Source organism: Ambystoma mexicanum, chromosome 5q, assembly GCF_040938575.1.
Source record: "Ambystoma mexicanum isolate Mex_15411 chromosome 5q, UKY_AmexF1_1, whole genome shotgun sequence".
NCBI lineage: Eukaryota > Metazoa > Chordata > Amphibia > Caudata > Ambystomatidae > Ambystoma > Ambystoma mexicanum.
The window spans coordinates 979,736,372-979,756,590 of NC_090933.1; the positions used below are offsets into that span (position 1 = coordinate 979,736,372).

The 20,219-nt window shown below is 45.9% G+C and overlaps 1 protein-coding gene across 1 annotated transcript in view; it reads right to left on the reverse strand.

Moving 5' to 3' along the window:
* Positions 1–20,219, reverse strand: part of EIF3E (eukaryotic translation initiation factor 3 subunit E) — a 284,648-nt gene that overhangs the window by 21,512 nt on the left and 242,917 nt on the right. The window contains exon 12 of the mRNA XM_069621505.1: positions 17,842–17,976. Coding sequence (XP_069477606.1) covers positions 17,842–17,976 — 135 coding nt within the window. The remainder of the gene's footprint in view (positions 1–17,841; positions 17,977–20,219) is intronic.

Genomic DNA, 20,219 nt, shown 5'->3' on the forward strand with positions numbered 1-20,219 from the left:
TGAACTTGTTCGCTGGGCGCAGGTCTATAACAGGACGCATGGTGAGATCCTTTTTGGGTACAAGGAAGTACACTGAATAGATACCCTCGTTTACCTGAAGAATCGGGACGGCTTCTATGGCATCCTTTTCCAGCAGCGCTTCCACCTCTTGGATCAGGATCTGCAGATGTTCTGGTGAAAGGCGTCTATGTTTTGGCGGTCTGAACTGTGGAGGTCGGGCGAATTCCACGCAGTAACCGTGGGCGACCGTCTTTAAGACCCACTGGTCTGAAGTTATCCCCTCCCATGCCTTGAGGAAAGATGTTAATGGCCCCCCGACCGGGGAGACACGGAAGGGGGACCTTGGCTTGGTGGTCATTTCTGACCCGAAGTTGATGCTCCTCTGGAATTGGAGCCTCTGCCTCTAATCTTTCTGCGCTTCTGACCCCTCTTGGGGTAGTAAGTGGGGCTTGCAGCAGGTTGACTTGAAGTTGCCCGTGCCGAAATTTTGAGCGGTGCGGGCTTATCCTCGAAAGGACCGCCGAGAATTACTGCCCCTCTGTGAAGAGGGTTTTTGGAAAATCTGGTGCAGCGACTTAATAGTCTAGTGCTCCTTCTTGGCTGTCTCCAACGCATCGTCTACCGCCTTCCCGAAGAGGTTGGCCTCTTCTATGGGTTTGTTGATAATGGATGCCTGGGTCTCAGGCCTGAAGCCCGACGTGCGCAGCCACGTGTGTCTCTTTATGAGAGTACCCTGTGCGAGAGACCTGCCTGCTGTCTCTGCGGTGTCCAGGGTATTCTTTACAACATTCTGATTGGCAAGTTTGCCTTCCGAGACAATGGCGAGAAGCTTGGATCTGGTTGGTTCCGGATCCTCCTGAAGGCCTTCCTGGAGTAGGTTCCATTGTGCATCGACGTAGCCTGCCAGTAAGGTTGTGTTATTGGCAATCCGGACAGTATAGGCCACAGCCGACGTAACCAGTTTGCCTAAGGCATTCAACCTTTTGGACTCCTTGTCCGGGGATGACTCTCCCCGGGGATGGCAAGGGGAACCCCTGCTCTCTTGCGAGTGTTGGTCACCACCAGCGAGTCTGGGATTGCGTGTCCTTTGATATAAAGCGGGTCGGTGGGGGAGGGCCGGAAAAGTTTCGACCCTTGGGTTCACAGCCCTAGTCTGAGCGGGTGTGAGTAAGGAAGGGGCCAGCCGTCTCTTTACAGAGCTCAAGAGAGGGATAGACTGGCTTGCCGGAGGCTTTTCATTAATAATGTCCTCTGCGAAATCTTGTTCGGGCAAGGCTTCAAGAGTGGCAATTTTAAAGAATTCTGCAGCTTTTTTCAACATGTTGAAAGCCATTTGATCATCTACCAGGGAAGCTTGTCGAATCGGGGTGGATGGGGGAGAGTCGAGGCAAACGATATCAGAATTGTGATCATCCTGCTGGGTGTCCTCCCAGTTGTCTGTTGCCCCTTGATCTTCCCCATAGTTGTCCAGAAAAGAAGCCTCTTCTGTCCTCCCAGTTGTCTGTTGCCCCTTGATCTTCCCCATTGTTGTCCAGAAAAGAAGCCTCTTCTGTATAGATGTCTCTATACGTGTCCATCTGGACATCTTCTTGATGGTCAACTTGGTGTTGGGCATCTTGTGTTTGAGGGTTAGGGTCTACCTGAGCTCTTTTCGGCGGAGGTTGATCAGAAGCCCTGAAAAACTGCTCCAGCCGATCCATACACCCTCGAATTGCTCCGTGGTCCACTTGGATGACCCAAATGGACCTAGCTGAGTAGGAACCGGGTTCTCCGCCCTAAGGCGTCGAGAGGATCTCCTCATGGTGCTTGAAAGGGGTACCTGGCTTTCTTCGTAAGAGTCTTCGGGATTGTCTTCCAAATCCGTGGAAAACTTTTTGGCGGATTGTCCCAGAACTGTGGCCGGAACCGGTACTAGGCTCGCCGCCGTAGCAATCCTATTGATGCTCTTACGGATAGTCACAGAATCTTCGGGAGACAAAGCCTCCGATGATGTGTCAGCAGTGAAAATGTCTTCCGCGGCTCGAGAAGGGCCAGCTGATGGCTTCTCGGGTAGAGGCCTACTCGCAGTTTTCGGGCCTGTACAGGCCTTGGAACCCGTCAAAGTTTCTAGTTCAGAAACTTTGCGGGTGTAGTTTGGGGAGTAGCGCCCTTGTTAGATTTGTTATGCCCAGTCATGCGCTGCTGCGGATGCGGGGAAGGCTTTGGATCAGAACGATCCGATGGCTTATGCCTTCTTTGACAAAGTCATCGAGGAGGGCGCTTCGGTTGTGTGCTTTGTGCAGTGCGATTGTATGCCCGTCACCGGGTGTGGTCCCTGTAGCAAGGCTGAGTCGAGCCTGGAAGGGTCGGGGACGGGCGTGGCGGCTCTAGAATAGTCCCCCTCAAGGTCTATAACGTCCGCGTTGGACGTTTGGTCATCCGATGTACCCCGTCACTTTCGGCTGGTGTCACGGCAGGGGAGGGCGGTTCCACGCATGACATTCCGTACGCGGCCCACCGCTTCAACCGGCACTCCTTAAGGGTTTAAGGAGTTTACACGCCAAACACTGCTTCTCGTCGTGCTCTAGGGGGAGACAAGCGTTACACGACGTGTGCTCGTCTTTCCACGGATATCTGACCCTACACATAAGGCAGAATCTAAATGGAGTCCTTTCCATAGCAGAAGGGAAGGGAAGGGTGACCGGACCAAAAAGGAAAGCAGTGGAAAAGAGGAAAGACATAGCAGTATGGCAAACCCCGAGCCCACTCTCCCTACTGTGTAGGCCGGCCAGAAGGCCCGACCACGTGGAAGTCCGAACGCCGGATCTTAGGCGCCGGAACCCACAGCCGTAGACGATTCCCCCGTAGTCTTCGTCGAAGATGTTCTTGATGGGCGAAGTGACTTGACTGGGATTAAACCGACAATTCGGTAAGATAAACAATGTCTCATGAAGAGCTCCGCTATAGGGCGACCAGTTATCTGGGCGGAAAAAAACAATCTGAGGGACCTCGGCACGTGAGGGATTTTGGGTACTACACACATCACGATACGGATAGTGTTTCAGACACGCCTATGCCGACGTCCCCTTTCGGTCCCCGAAAGGCAAGATGCAATACTCCGCAGTTACCACTGGATGTCGGACCATATGCACAGCATGCGATTCTAAGCAGATTAACAAGCATCAGAGCAGTAGTTTATCCAAGAGAAGGTATTTAAAAGTTGGGAAAGCCTGAAAAGGTTTCCCTGTGCCACTGCACCGCAGGTGTTGTGTGACAAATGAAAAGATGATGCCTATGGGGTTGGTTAGACTCCATAACCAAAGAAAACACTAGAGTAAAAAAACATTTCACAAACAAGAGTGGGGAAAAAGGAAGGGTCTCACTCTCTCCAGGTAAAAGAATCAAGTCCTAAAAATCCAGCAAAGTTGATTGGGGTCTCTAAGGTGAAGGGAATTAGCACATTTATGAGAATTCTCCCAACACTCGCCCCCCCCCCCCCCCCCAGACTAAGGGACAGGAGGATTTAATCCACTCCTGGATGAATCTCCTTATTCCAGTCGGTCATACATTCTGGAGAGACCATCAGCATTTTGGTGATTACACCCTGACCTGTGTTCATTAGTAAAAGCAAACCCTTGTAGGCCGATTGACCATCTTAACAATTTAGGATTTTCCCCCTTCATCTGCATTAACCATCTCAAGGGTTGGTGGTCTGTCTGAATCACAAAAGTAGATCCATACAAGTAGGGTCTAAACTTCTTCAGAGACCAAAAATGTCAAAACACTCACGTTCTATGGTTGCCCACCTTGTCTCAAGTTCCTTCAGCTTCCTGCTGATGAAGCAGATTGGGTGTTCCCTACCTTTCTCATCCAGCCAACTCAGAACTGCACCTATACCTGTATTGGAAGCATCTGTCTGCACAATGAAGGTTTGTCTGTAGTCAGGAGCTCTTAAGACTGGAGCTTGACACAGGGCTTTCTTAAGACCTTCAAATGCCTTAGAAAACTCCTCATTCCACCTGACCTTTTTGGGGAATTTGGGTGATGAGACCACATTCAAGGGAGAAGCTATGGCGCCATAGTTCTCTATGAAGTTCCTATAATAACCAGTGAGACCTAAAAAGGCTCTCACTTGGGTTTGAGTAGTAGGGGTGGCCCCATTCTTGTACAGCTTGTACTTTTCTAGGCAATGGCCTTATTTCACCACCTCCTACGTCATGTCCAAGGTAGACCACTTTGCTCTGATCAATTTGACATTTACTTCCCTTTATGGTCAGATGGTCCTCTCAAGAGCCTGTAAAACATTTCCTAAGTTATCAACATGTTCTTTCCAAGTAGGGCTGAACACTGCAATGTCATCCAAGTACGCCATGCAGAAGACCATCCCATTCAGAACGTGATTCACCATCCTTTGGAATGTAGCAGATGCACTCTTTAATCCAAAAGGCATTACCGTAAACTGTAAGAGGCCTGCTGGAGTTGAAAATCCAGTTTGTTTTCTCCTTGCATGGTCTGTCAGAGCGATTTGACAATAGCCGGAGGTTAGGTCAAATGTACTGGAGGTACTTGGCTGAACCACGCTTGTCCACCAGTTCATCTGTCCTAGGTAAAGGATGGGCATCAGTCTTTGTGACTGCATCAAGGGCTCTATAGTCCACACAGATTCTCAACTCCTTGGATCCTGCCTTTGATGCTAGCACAACTGGACCAGACCAAGGACTTGTAGATGGCTCTATTACCGCGAGATCAAGCATTTTGTTGGCCTCTTCCTTTATGTGGGTTCTTACATGGTCTGACATCCTGGTCCTCTGCTTTTAACAGGTAAACAGTCACCAGTGAGAATATCATGCTGGCCCCAAAGGGTCAAACCTGGTGATAGTGAAAACAGGGAGGCAAACTGATTTAACAGATTTGCACTCCTCCTGTTCCAATGTCAGATTAATGAGAGATTGACTTATCTTCCCATCTAAAGGTTGGCCCCTGAGGAGGTCAAGTAAAATCTCACTCTCCTCCTCCTACTGAGCAGAGGCTAGAAGCAAAGCTCCCACTTCTGATCTAGAGACATGGGCTTTTAGACGGTTGGTGTGAAAGACCCTGGGGGCCTCCTTAGGATTGCCTAAGTCTACCAAATAATTAACCTCCAAGTTTTCCCACAACCTTGAAGGGTCCAATCCATTTGTCCTGCAAGGCCACCTGCCTTGTAGGTACCATAACTAGAACCTGTTGGTCTTGAGTAAACTCAACCATGTTGGCCTTCTGGTCATGACAATGCTTCACCAGAGCCTGACCTGCTTTCAAGTTATTATAAGCTTCTGTCATCATGTGCGTCATTCTCCTTCGGAGACCAAACACATAGTCAATGACTCTCACTGGCTTGGGGGAAGGAACACTCTCCAACCCCTCCTTAATTAGGGCCAATGGACCTCTAACTGGATGACCATAGAGGAGCTAAAAGAGGCTGAAGCAAACCCCTTCTTGAGGGACTTTTCGATAAGCAAATAGAAGGTAAGGCAGTGGAAGGTCCCACTTTCTTCTAAGGGGTTCCTCTAAAGCACCTATCATGCTCTTCATAGTACGGTTAAACCTCTCTACCAACCCATTCGTCTGGGGATGGTAGGCAGTTGAGAACTTGCAAGTCACTCCACAGTTTTCCACATGGCGTAGTGGGACTTACAATTTGATCCCCTGTCGGAGATAACCTCCTTAGGAAAACCTACTCTTGTAAAAATACCAAGTAGGGCATTAGATTCAGGATACCTGGTAGCATGGTCTACCACAACCAATATAACTGTTGCCTGAAGATGTAGGAGGGTCTAAGGGAGCAACAATGTCTATGACTATCCTCTCAAAAGGAACTCCCACCACTGGGAGGGGCACCAAAAAGGTGCCACATTCGTGGCTCCACTCTTGCCAGAAGTCTGACAAGTGTGACAGCTCCTACAGAATTTATCTACATCAGACCCTAATTTAGGCCAGTAGAAATAGAGATGCATCTTTTCCTTGGTCTTCTTTTAACTTAAGTGACCAGCTAAAGGAATCTCATGGGCTATTCGTGTGAACTGAGATCTCACCTCGTGGGGCACTACAAGTCTCCTGTATCTGCTGGGGTAGACTCAGTAGGTTCACTGTAGAGAAGGCCATCCTGCCAGTATAACCTGTGCTTCCCTAGCTCTTGCCCTTCCACCTGGGAAGCTGACTGTTGGCATAGTCCTTCAAGAGTAAGACACTTTGACCTCTGCTGAAGTCTGCCCTACAGGGGCCACCTTCTGCCAGTAAAGACTGCAGCTCAGAATGGTCTTTAGGATCCAGATCTCCAACAGTGGGAAGGTCTTCCAGCTGTGAATCTTCAGCAGCTGACTCGACCTCTCCTGGGCGGTTCTCACACTCAGCCTCAGCTGGTGGAGTAGTCACAGATGTGACTTTGGACTGTCCTCTCGGGGATGTCCTGGTTAGATGCACAGGAGTGCCATCTTTATTGTTTCTTGAGACCTTGGGTTTCCCCTTTGTCTCCTTCTTGGAAATAGAAATTGGCTTCTCCTGTGGACTGGGTGTTATAGGTTCTTCTGTAACAACCCACTGAGAATCATTTAAAGTGAGCTCTCTGGCCTTCCTTGTCTGCTCCCGCTTCCTTTTACTGGGAGGCCTGGGGTTGCTTGATACAACTCCAAGAGTTTTTAAGTCATTCCCCAACAGGACACTCCCAGGCACCTCACTTTGTACACTAACTGTTATTCTGACAGTCATGTTGTTGCACTGGATGAGAGCCAGTAGTATTGGAACCATCTGGATAGGGCTTCCAGCAAGCTTAGTGGGACCGTTGGGTGCCTTAGTAACATCAGGTTTGAAGAAGTGTTCATCCACCACTGTGATGCTGGCCCCAGTGTCTAATGGCAGGGGTCTGACCATTTACAAGTACAATGCCCTTGTAGTACTCTTTGGTGTTATCTGGTATAGAATTATACACCTATATTTTGCTGTTCCCACAGACCCAGGGACACTAAAGAAGCACTGGCAGAGACTCCAAAGGGGTATTCAGCCAATAGTTGAATGTTTCACTTGCCATATGTACTTCTCCCTCAGGGATGAAGGCAAAGGAGGCAGTGTAGACACCTGGAGGTTTACCCTTGCACCTGGGATCCCCTTTCACATGGTCAGTTGACCCACAAGCATAACAATTCCCAAATGTTTTGACAAATGGGGGCTTCTGCTGACCTTCCTCCGGTTTGGCACCAGAGGTTTCACTAGACTGACCTGGTTTCCCATGTGGCTTACCCTTCTGTTTGTGGCCCTCTTTTGGATTGGCGTTTTTAGAATTCTCCGTCATCTTTCTTGTGCTGATTCCCCTCACCCTTTTTATGAGTGGCCCCAGAATCCTTGTGAGTAGCCCTATTGGCAATCCACAAGTCAGCAGCTTTTGCTAGCCTCTTGGGATCAATCTCTTTAGAGTCAGCCAAATGCTGTCTCAGCTCAGGAGAGCAGGCACCAAAAATAGATTCCAACAAAAACAGATCTCATTCCTTCAAAAGAGTTCACTCTAACTCTTACCTCAACCATCTAAGTTTTTCAAACATTCACACACCTAGGTAGCCCAAGGGGTACCGTCAGTCTTTTTGAGGGTCCTAAACCTCAAAAGGTACTGGGAAGGGGTTTTCCCAAATCAAGCTATCAAAGCTAGCTTTACACTTTCATACTCCTTTCTTAAGTAGCCCCACCTCCATTACAGCATCGGTTGCAACCTGGGGGAGCCTAGACAAAAGCTAAGGAATCAACTGATTACCTGTGAAACCCAGAATCCCATAGTTCTATTCATAAGCACCCACCCTATCCAAAATATCAAGTTTCACCTCATACATACTCACAGCTTCCTTAGGCATACAAGGTCTCTTGGGACTGGAAGACCTAGAACACTCTGGGATAGAAACATTTTCAATAGACAATGTCTTAATTTCAAGAGCACATTGTAATTCAATTTCCCTTAGTTTGAGATGATGTTTGGCTTCAGCATGGATTTGTAATCTTTTAAACTCGAGTCACTTTTTTCAAGAGACTCAAATGCTGGACTCAGTACTGGTCCTGGTAGGGTCCCTGTGGCTAAAGGTTGAGGCCCAAAAGCTGGTTGAGGTAAAGAGGGGTTCTCTTCCTGAGCCTCCTCTAACTCTTCTGACTCTTCAACAATATTAGAGTTAGACTCTGAATCATTATCCTCATTTTCCACATTTTCTGGTATAGTAGGTGTGACAGACCTACTAGCCATCTTGCAATTAGTCAATTCTTCTTTCCTTTAACAGGGAGAGACCTGACTTTACACATTTCTTTCAGTTGATCTGTTAAAATGATCAGGGCTTACGGTCTGAAGTTATCCATATCTAGCATGTTACAATTGCGCATGTTACAGTTGCTTTTCTAGTGGAGTTTAGCATTGTGAAGGTTTTTAGTTCAACAAAAGTAAAGCAAACTCAATGTAAGAACTCTACAATATATCCTCACCGCCTGCCACCAGGTTTAAGCAAAGTTTGAATGCAGTACTCAAGCAACTATGACTAAAGGTATAGGCAACCCAACCTTTGGTATAAGCTTGTACTACACAGTTTTGGTAGAGTGTTGAGCAGCCAGGCTTATCTCAAGAGGGGAAATGTGAGCAGTAGTTGAGTTGCAAAGATTCACAGTTACAGGTATTCAAATAAACTCTTACACTCAAGGTTTCTTGCAGAAACAATTATTAATTTGTCAATTATAAAGCCTTCCTTAGAAGGGAGCAATAGAATAGGAACACAAATCTACTTATATACTGTACACTGAGTTTCTGAATCAGACAAGACCCTTTCGGGATTGTAAGTGATTTCAATCCGGCACTTCAACTAAGTCGACACCTAGTGTGTAATGCACAACTGAAACCCTTATCTATTTGTGTCTAAAAGTTTTTATTCTGAACGATGTACCACTTATATCATGCCCCTCTCTTGGAACACACCCCCCTTCACGCTGAACCAGGAATCAGGCTGGTTTGCAAAGTTAAAATATTTATGTATTCACAATATAATCACACTATGTTTAATGGGTGTACAATAATCACCAATGGGGTGATATAGCACTAAGCAATCTCTTTAACCACGATGAGTAATAATGAGCAAAAACAATTCAGAACAGAAAGAACACTTGTGTGTGTTCAAATCAAATAGCAGTGTGGTTACTATTTCCCCCTGCACACCCCTCAGCCCCACCAATAGGCAATGTCAAGAAATAGGAGGAGAGCCGGTATTCAGGAATGCAGAATTCCAACAAAATGTCAATCACAATTTCCCCCCAGAAAACAAGAGAGAAACAGAATTGATTGTCAAACTGTCAAAATGGTTTTAAAGTTATCTTGAGAATGGATTGGGTAAAACACTTAATATGGTTTAAATTGCTGAAATTGTTTACATTTTATGGGAGCCCAAGAATGGGAAAACAGGGCTACGCTTTTAAGAGACAAATGGGATTTGTTATACTAGATTATGACTATAGAAAAAGAATGGCACATGAATCTGCATCAATCCTGGCCAGGGACCCTGCATGTGGTGGATAATCCATTTTTTTTCTGGGATTCAATTTATTTATTCACAATACTAATGATTTATGATTTTAGAAAACAATTGAGAGAAACTAAGCGCAAGAAAACACTGACAATTCAAAAATACTCCTAACACTACCGGTTCTGAATACAAGAGAGGATGGGTTTAAAACAGGGATTACTATGGACAGTACATATGCTAGTGACAGTTCCATCTATAGATACTCACTATATGGGTTTCAAACAGAACCGTCAGATTCTGGTTCTGGGACAGAATGCTGGGCACACCGGATTGGACTGGTGCTGCAATGGTTCTGGTCACAGCACTGGATCAGGTCTGCAATGGTTCTCTGGTCACAGCAGAGCACAACTGGATTGGATCTTTTGGTTCTGGGTATAATTCTATTAGCTGGAAAGCAGTGACAGCACAGCCCGGCTATTTCTTTTGTTCCCCTTTAGTTTTGGGGAATTCTTTCTGGTTCTGGAAATTCAAGGCCTAGTTGAAAATGGTTCAACTAATGCAATGGGCCTTTCTGCTTGCCAAGTTTCTGGAGTCTGGAGCAAGGAATATGGATGGTTCTCTCGCAGGGTGCTCCGCCAGCAATCGGTTAGTGGGTGAATCTGTGTGTGTTTCTAAGTCCCCAGCTGTCTCTTTTTATGCTTATGATAAAGGGGTTGTGTGTTGGTTTATCCTAAGCTCGCCCCCTTAGGCAGGCAATTGGCTAGAATCTCTCCTCTCCCTGATTGGAGAAGAAAACAGGGTGTCACCATGATGTGGGTTTATGAGTCAGAGAATCCTCCTTGTCCCTTTGAACATAAAATCTACTTTTGGTACAATACATATTTACATGTGTGCAATCTCTATAACAATCATATGGAGCATCTACTCCTCCAATCCTCGTCATTGTAGGATCTTGGGTCTGCTTTTGACAGAATTCTGCCCTTTTTGTCTGGAACACGTCCAGTTTATCCGAAAATTTGTACAAATATGCATGTTGAACATGGGCATAAGGGTATAACGTTTCATACTTCTGCCACAAATCCATTTGGTGTAAAACCACCTTTTCCGCTGTTTCCTTCTAGAACATGTCACAAGATTTGCTGCCTCTTAAAATGTACAGTCAGAATTTAGATACACAAATGCAATTTTTTGTAATTTAAACAATTTTATGTTTGTTTCCGTCTCCTTCTGGCTCTCTGCAGTTAGAAGTAGTCTCCTCTCATTTCCTCCAGAGGCCCAGGCCATTTCACAACTTCACACTTATCCTTCCTTTGACTGGAGGAAGTCCATTGTCTTCTTCCCCTGGCAGACCAAATTCTCCTCCCCTAATCTAATCACCACATAGGTGTGATTTTCTGGTGGAGTGAGCAAAAAGGAGATGTCTGGCCTCCATGGGGAGAAGCTAGCATACTGGTTTGGTGGATTTGAGGCGGTCTTAAATTCAATGTCATTCTGTTAAATTTGATTGGTTTAAAACAAACTTGCAATTTCAAAACAAGCAACTAGAACACTTATTCCAGCTTCTAAACCATGGGATTAAACAGTTACAACCTAGGCTACTCTCAATAAGAGGTCACTTAGTTTTCAGACATTAGATTTCAGTTGTACAAGTTTAAATCCTTATGATGCAATCTACTGACAGCTGTCATACAGGCGGCCACGAGTACTGCGCCCAGATTTTGACAGATTTCACAGGCAGGCACATTTTTGCTGTGAATGTTTTGATGACAAATTCAGCTTTGCAGAACATTGTCTGTTCATAATGATTTCTTGAATTAAATGAATGGTAGTACCCAGCAAGAATATTGGATGTTTGATGGTGTTTTGTACCGGCATTCTGCAGTTTCAGCAACCAAGAAAAAGATTTACAAACAAGATCCTGGATTTCTTTCAGCAAAGTACTGCTTTTCATGCAGTCTCCATGTTTACTTGTGGGGCAGCCCAGTGACATGTTTCAGCAGTGAGGTCTCCGTTCCACTACTGACGACATGCACGGCAGATTTGGCAGCCATCTTTTCGTGTTACAAATGAGATTTCCATGGGTTTTGGCGCGCCCAGGGGTTTTGCAGCCATTTTGATAATTCTGGCGCCACCAGTACACAGGGATGCTGCAGGGCACAGCATAAGTGGGTTAATACATCCCACAGGATGCCCCACAGACACAACCTACTCCCACAGGTGACTTCAGTAACAAGGGTGCTGGGGACATTATCTTACTGTTGGCATTCAGAACGCTCTTAAAAAGTTGGTAAAAGGCAAGGGTTATTAGAACACAAGAAATTATTCATAAGCGGGGCAAATACCTTTAGAGTGCAGTAGCAGAGTCATTCAATTCAATAGGCTAAGCCAAAGTCAATGGGCAAAAGTCTTGGATAGGATAAAGCAGTAATGGAAAAGTCTTTGCACACGTTCTTAGAGGAGTCTTTGAAAAGAAGAATCAAATGTAGGGATACAAGCTGATTAGACTTGTGGAAGTTACAAAGCACTTCTACAGTAAGAGGTAAGTTCTCTTAGACTTGTTTTACAATACCTTGGTAAAGAAGAAAATATGCAGCTGATGACTTCTGCTCCTGTGCTGCTGTGCAGATCTTACTGTTCCTGGGCCTCAGTCATGGGGACAAGAGGGAGGATGTCGAGGGACTCCTGCACTACAGCAGTACTGTCAAAACTGGCAACAGGCAAGCTTTACTTTCAGCATCTGTTTCGCGTTTCAGCTCCTTGCGGTACAGCAAATAGCAATATTAGTGCATTCCTGGCTGTCAAGGTGGACTTTCCTCACATCTGCAGTCCCGCACTCGACTCTGGTGTCCGGCTTCGTCAGTCCTGCTTCATGGGAGTTCAGAGGATATTCAAAAAGCTTTAGGCCAGCTTACAAGCAACGCACACAATCTGGTGTCCCTCTCCCTGGCTCTACGGTTTCCTGCAGCAACTCTGAGGAAATGAAACCAGCTCCAAGATGGGTGTCTAGGTGGCTTACTTGGGAATTGGATGGTCCCACCAACTCAAAGGGAGAAGTCGTCCTTGCAGGGGCTTCTCAGTCGATGCGAACTTGGTAAGTATTGACTGCAGCAGGGCTTCACCGGGCAAACAAACGGTCCAAAAGTTGCTGCAGCCGTCCTCTTAAAGCTCTTCGGTTACTTCTTCTAGTGGTCGCCTCTGCCTTTCAAGCCAAAAGACTTACTTTTATTCATTCCAGCCTAGCTGTCACTCACCCAGCAAGGTGGCTGTCCTTGCCGGACAGTCAGCCAGCCAATCACCATGGAGTGCATTTGGGTCTCCTAGGAGACTAGGCACAGGGGGTTTCGGGCACCTCCCTCACTTCCTGCCTACTCCAGACACTCGGGCGCCAGAGGTGGGTTTCTCTCAGAGCACCTGCCAAAGGCGAAATGTACAAAGACCAAACCTGGTTTGGCACGCAGAGAAACTCTAAAAGGACCTTTCCCGAAAGACCTGGCGAAAAAAGAAGACCAGGCACCATTTTAGCAAAGATGGATGGGCGCAATTTCGAAAAAGATGGCTCCCACGGTTAACGTTACTGGGTCCACGAATGGTTGCAGTAAACGCAAACCTAGGTAGCTCAAAACGAAACCACTGCCACCAGCCAGTCAATTGAGGAACGGGTAACTTGCCATGAGCATCTAGACACAGGGGATACTAAGTAACCCCTCCAGCACTCTATTGTAAGAAAGCATTGTACTTGCTATACCCAGCACACCACAAGTAAAGCCAGTTTCACTTTACTGCTCTGGGAAACAGTTGATCCCAGAGAAGGTATTTAAACCTTGGGAAATCTGGAAGACTTCCCTGTGGCACTGCAATGATTGGGCTTTGTGACAATTGTAAAAGATGATGCCTATGGAGTTGTTTAAACTCCATAACCAAAAAGAAAGTGTATAAAATCACATTAAATTACAGTAGCGATGGTGGAATGGAGGTGTGGATGCCTCCTCTTTGCCGGAGGTTCCTCCGGTGTCAACGGGGTGACTGGTGGCAGTGCCGCAGGCGGTGCCACTGGTGGCTCCGTCGGCATCCTCCTCTGTATCTCTGAATGTCCAGCAAAAGAAATGTCTGTTCCCTGTAGTTCACCGCCCACACTGTTTTTGAGTGGGGTGTAGGCAATACAGGCACTGGGAATGCTTGTCCTTCGTGAACACATTCTGCAAACCCTAGTCGGAGAAAAGCTTGAAGAGGGAAAAACTGTCCTCAGACATGATTTGCGTGGTGTAGGCCTGAAGAACTTCTGGAAGCTTCCAAATAGAATACTAGACAAATTCAGCCCTTGAGGGGCAAGAAAAAAAAAAGCCGGAATATGGGTTCCCGTTAATTGGAAGGTATAATCGATGGAGCACACAGGCTCGTTTGACCGAAAATAGTTCTATCAAAAAGGTGAAAAAACGCATAAAAAGCTCAAAGAGCAAAACGTGAGTGAGGACTCCCAACACTTGTCAGTGCAGTAAAAATCCAAAGATGGCTGCCAGAGGAGGGGCTTAGATAGAGGGCAGTCATTGACTGGGGCAGTATGACCCAGAGCCCAGTGATTGGTTTATAGGAGGTGCCCGAAACTCCCTGTGCTTAGTCTCCTAGGAGACCCAAATGCACTCTGCCGTGATTGGCTGGCCGACTGGCCAGCAAGGACAGCCACCCTGCTGGGTGAGTGACAGCTAGGCTTGAATGAAAGGGAGAGAACTGTTTAAAAGGCGAGTCTCTTGGACTGGAAAGCAGAGTCGACCTCTGGAAAAAAACAACCTTAGACTAGCTGGAAGAGGACGGCTGCTGCAACTCCTGGACTGTTGGTTTGCCCGGTGAAGCCCTGCTGCAGGTCCAAAATTGCCAAGTTAATCTCGACAGAGAAGCCCCTTCAAGGACGACTTCTCCCTTTGAGTTGGTGGGAGCAATTAACTCTTAAGCCACCTGGATACCATTCTCAAGGCTAGTTAGGATTAAGCATGGAGAGGAATACAAGCTTGTGTGCTTGAATCTACAGCTAGTGGAACTGAAGTGACCATCTTGTTTTCTTTATCGACGGTACCGTGCAGGAGTCCCCCGATGTCCTCCCTCTGGTCACCACAACTGAGGCTCAGGAACAGTGAGATCTGCCAGGAACCAACAACATTAGCTGCATTTGTTTCTTCATACTAAGGTACTGTGTCAACCTGATTGAGAACACCACTCTTGCGGTGAAAGTTTGTGAACCGTTCCTAATTTACAGGCCTAATCAGCTTGTGACCCCCACAAATTATCCTTTCAGCTTAACTACTTCTGAGAACTTTTGCAAAGACTTTACCGTTTGGTACCAGATCTGCTCTTTCCTATCCAGAACACTAGCCCATTGACTTTGGCCTGGCCTATTGACTTGAATTGAACTCTTCTGGTGAACTAAAATTATTTGCACTGTCTAACAAGTAGATGTGATCTATTCTACTTACCTTGACCCTTTTGCTCACTTCTAAGTAACTCAACTGCCATTTGGCTCCTATATCAGGGGAGCTCAAACTGTCTCAAAATCAGTTTGTATTGAAGTGTATTGATCTATCATATTAAGTTGCCTCCTTGTGAAATGTTTTCTAAATGATTGTGTAATAAATTAATAAAGTTTTACCAAGAAACCTTGAGTATGAAGGTCTACTTGAACCACTGTGATTGAAAGTCCTCTCTCTAATCACTTGTACTGCTCACACTCACTCTTGAGATAAGTGGCTGCTCAGCTCGCTACCAAAAACTGGTACAGACTTGTACCAAAGGTTGGTTTGGCTAACACCTGTAGTCCTAATTGTGTGTAGTGGCCCCAGAGAGTACTGCATGCAATTCTGCGTAAAAAAGACCCCCACTCTCCCCAAACTTACCTTATTGCAGCTGCAATCGCCACCACTTTCGCGCTTTACCCTCTCCTCAGAATGACCGCCTTCTCTTTCCATGACGGCCATGTTGGTAAATGATTTTCCTTTCAACGGGATGTTGCACGCTTCATTGGAATGAAAAACCCTTTCAGCACCCCGGATTGCCACTTTGGTTACCCGGGGTGCTAATGGCCTTAACACCCGACCGGCGAGCCGGATTGGGTGTGAACGCCACATTCTGACCCTCACACTATAAACTAAACTCCAAGGTGAATGGGAAAACGTCTAACCTTGGAAGGTTTAGAAAAGTGCTGATAAAGGAATAATTAATGGTTCAAACAAAAGTTCAAGGAAGAAAGTCTTGGCTCCAGATGCTAGTTCCCTCCTCCAGGATTCTTCTTTACGCATTGAGGTTTTTATTCGCAATAGTTCTTTGGGTGTCTCCTGGTCAACTACCACACTTGCACACAAAAACAGTCTGGTTTTACAATTTTGTTTTCTTTCTGGACATCTGGTATTTTGTTCTCAAGTGGTGTGGTTTCTTCATTCTTGTGTAACACAATCCTTTTCAATTGTCTGGTATACTCTCTTGCCAGGGCTTCTGTTTTTCACACACTTGTGACTGCCTGGTATACGCTTCTGCCAGTACCTCTCTTCATTCAGGGAATTTGCCTTATCCAAAAGCTGCTTGTATATGTTGGATTATGTAACCCTCTGATCTATTATGCTCTCTCTGCTTCTCAAGTATTTTGAACGGTGTACATTCACATATTATAATCTTGCCCGTTAGTAATTTAAGATCCCTTTTTCCAACGTGTCCATTCTTCATATCTTTCTCAAGTAAGAGGTTCCCAAACATTTGCACTCTGCGTGCCTACAGATACTCCGTGTCCCTGCTGTTTCTGGCTGGACTCACTGGTTTTCTTTGGTGAATATTCTCAGGGTCCGCCTTCTTGCGGTTGCTTTTCCTTAGTTCGACGATACTCGAGGGCTTCCACTGGACACACCTGCTTTCCTCTGGTAAGTAAAATGCAGCTTTCCTTAGTCTGCGAATGGCCAGGCGTCCCTCACATACTCCTGGCTTCCTGCAACGTCTCTTGGTTCAGCAGTTTCTTCTCAGTTGGTGAGCTGCCTGGCTCCACCATGCCCATCCCAGTTCTTCGGTTCTCTGCTTCTTGCAGATGTGCAGCTCCTTCGCCAGTCGCCACAGGAGCAGTCATTGATTATCGGTTTGGGCTGCTTATATCTCCCAGGCACAGGTGTGTGCCAGGAAACTAGAGCGCTCGCTGAGCTTACAGTCCTTTGCTCCACATTGCACGTTCTGCCTTCATCCTAGTATTTCAAGGATTCTGGGAACCGAAGGCCATTATAGACAATTGACTCATGGAATTTGATTAAGTATTTTTAAAAGGTTTTGAGGGCAAGTCAGTTCCGATTGATTAGTGGCGTAGAAAAAGGTGATTTCATCAGATTGGAATGGTCGACCAAAGTTGCTAGGTTGGTTTACCGATTTGTTGAAAGGGGTTTCCCTGCTCTTCATAGGCAAAGGAGTAGATGCATGACAATGGGAAAAGTGAGTTTCAGACATGGGGTGGTTATTTTCATTGGGATAATTGGGGATGCAATGTCTCACCCGAAGGAGCCATGACATCTCCCCGGAGGCTGTCTCCCTCTCATGTCATCCTCCCTCATATAGTCGCCCTCAGGAGCAGGAACAGGAACAAGCTGCCGTCCCCTAGCCACATGGGAAGAGGTTACATTCAGGAGATCAGTGATGACTCCACCGGATTAATCACACTATGCCTAAACCAAGTGCTACCAAAATATGGTCAAGAGACTATGAAGAGAATTATATTAACTAGTGTGTGCTATGGGGTACAAACTAACGGAAAATGTTCATTGAAAATAGTTTTTCATGGAGACAAATCCCTTCAACCTACCCTTAAGTGCCTTGATTCCTGCTCATCTGCTAAGCACAGGGAAACACCAGGGTAACTCAAAACCAGTATGGAATACTGCAGGGAGTGAAGCCGTGGTCCGAGTCCTGAAAGGGGGTGGGGGAGGACTTTATAAGAGGCACTGTCATGTGAAAGGAACGTGAAAGGTTCACCAACATCAATTGTGTTATAGCACACCTCGTTATCCACACAAATGTCAGCCGATTGGCAAGATGGAAGTTAAAGTCAAAGGTCAATTAACTTGGAAGATGATATTGACAAAACATAAGGAAAGGTGGATTGACTATGTCTGCCTCTTACCAACACAGGTTTACATTTTAGTAAATGTAGATCATACAACTATTGTAGCAGTGGAGTAGATCTACCACTCCTATTTGGCCACTATATCTGGTGCTGCAGATTCTTTTAAGAGCAATTTTGCATATGGATGGGGCGAGACATGACTGAAACCTAGCAGAGTATGTAATACAATATACGTTTCAATAAACTTGCATTCAAAGAGGAAGCAACACTCACATCAGCTTTAATGTTTTGGATTGTTTTCTTCTCAATGTTCATAGCCAGCATCTGACTGCGGAAAGACAGGTTTTTGGTCTTCTCAATTACTTGCTGGTACGGAGAGATTGCATTATTTCCCATCACTACGTGGCCCTGAAATGAGAAATATAATTTTAAAAGAATTTACAAATATCGAGAAAGTTTAAGAAAACAGTTTAACCAAAGCAATGAAAATAGAAGCCAACATTTAGAGGACTTATTTTTTAGAACATTGACAATGTGTGATGTGCACAACTATGCCTTATGAAATTCATACAGAACATAAAAATGTACTTTCTAATTCAGTCAATTCTATGAACGGAGAGCAGAAATCAATAAACCCAATTTGCCCGGGGAGGTTCAAGCACTGGGGATACCAATTAGGAAATCGCATGATGGAATAAAGAGTTTCTGCATAATTTCCTTCATAAACACACTCCTGTGATGATTTTGCCCCAACAAACCATTTGCCCATGCAGCAGCAGACCTGTTAAAGGTCTGCTCAACTGTAAAAGCAGTCTACCTTTGCATGGAAGAGGGCAATGCACTTTGACAGCTTGTTAGGTAAAAAGTTGTGCAGTCCAACTGTTGTGTGACTACACAAAAGACTTCTCTTGTGTTAGGGAGAATTCTCAGAAATGTGCTAATTCCCTCCACCTTTGAGACCCCCAGCAACTTTGCTGGATTTTGAGGACTTGATTTTTTTTAACCTGGAGAGAGTGACCCTTTTTTCCCCACTCATGTATTCTTATGTGATTCTTGAACAGTTTCTTTTGGTTATGGAGTCTGACAAACTCCCTAGGCATCATCTTTTACATTGTGTCACAGCACCTTCATTGCAGTGACACAGGTAAGTCTTTCAGATTTCCGACGACGTATTCCACATCTATGACAGTAATCACCAAACGTAAGCTGCAATCGCATAAGAAATTCTGTAGAGGGGCAGGCTGGGAGGGTTCAATGTGGAATACGTCATCGGAAGATTCCCATCGAAAGAACGTTACCAGGTAAGAAACTTGTTCTTCGAGGGGATTGGTTCCTCCAACATATTCCACCTCTATGACAGACTCCCAAAGCAGTACCAACGTATGGAGGTGGGAAAATAATTTAGAATTTTAGAATGCCCAATCAAATTGCAGAATAGAGGACCGCCTTACCAAAGGCTAAATCTTGCCCATGGATAGAATTCAGGGAGTAGTGTTTTAAAAAATTATGGACAGAGGCCCATGTTGCTGCTTCACAAATGTTACGAATGGGAACACCCCTCTGCAGAGCAGTAGGGGCAGACACACACATAGCAGAATGGGCCCGTAAGCTTACCGGAGTGTCCTTACCTGCCAAACAGTAACATTCAGAGATTGTCAAAATAATCCATCTGGACAAGGTCTGCTTAGTAACAGCTTGTCCCAAACGCCTTCCAGCGTATCCTACAAAGAACTGATTGTCCACTCTGACCCGGGACATGCACGAGATGTAGAAACTTAAAGCTCTCCTAGGATCCAACCTATGGAGCCTCTCCTCTTCCTTGCCAGGATGCGGCGGAGGATAGGAAGCCGGAAGAATGACCTTCTGGCTCAAATGAAATTCCGACAACCTTTGGAAGAAAATAAGGACAAACCCCAAGGACAACCCTGTCCTTATGGAACACAGTGAAAGGTGGCTTGAAGGATAGTGCCTGCAACTCACTCACTCTTCGAGCGGAAGTAACCGCAACTAAAAATACAGTCTTGAAAGACAACAGTCTCAATGGACAAGGGCCCCAACGTAGCTCCCATCAGGAACTTTAAAACGAAGTTCAAATCCCAACCGGGCACCTGGAAAGGTGACGGTGGAAACACATTAGTTAGCCCTTTCAGAAACTGAGAAATCAAAGGAATCTTAAAATAACACCCCTCAGACGAGCGCTTAAATATGGACAGCGCAGCCAGGTAACCCTTAAATGGTACCCACTTGCAGGCTCTTGTTGGACAACTAAAGCAAAAGACAGAACCACAGGAATGGCACATGAAAAAGGATCCACATTCTGTACCCTGCACCAGTCGCAGAACTTTCTCCAACGGTACAGTGACTTTGTTGCGGGAATTCTGGCCGAAAGCAACACCTCCATCACGTCTTCACGGAGATCCCAATCCTTATACCTCAACTTTTCAATACCAAGAATGAAGGCTGAGAGACTGGACCTCTGGATGGAGAACCCGACCCCCCTTCCGTGAGAGCAGATCATCTCGTTAGGGAAGACGACGTGGAAGGCAGATGGACATGTCTAGAAGGTCCGGGTATCATGCTCTCCTGGCCCATGCCGGAGCAATGAGGATCATTCGGGAGCCGAACCTCCATAGCACTTGTGGAATGACTGG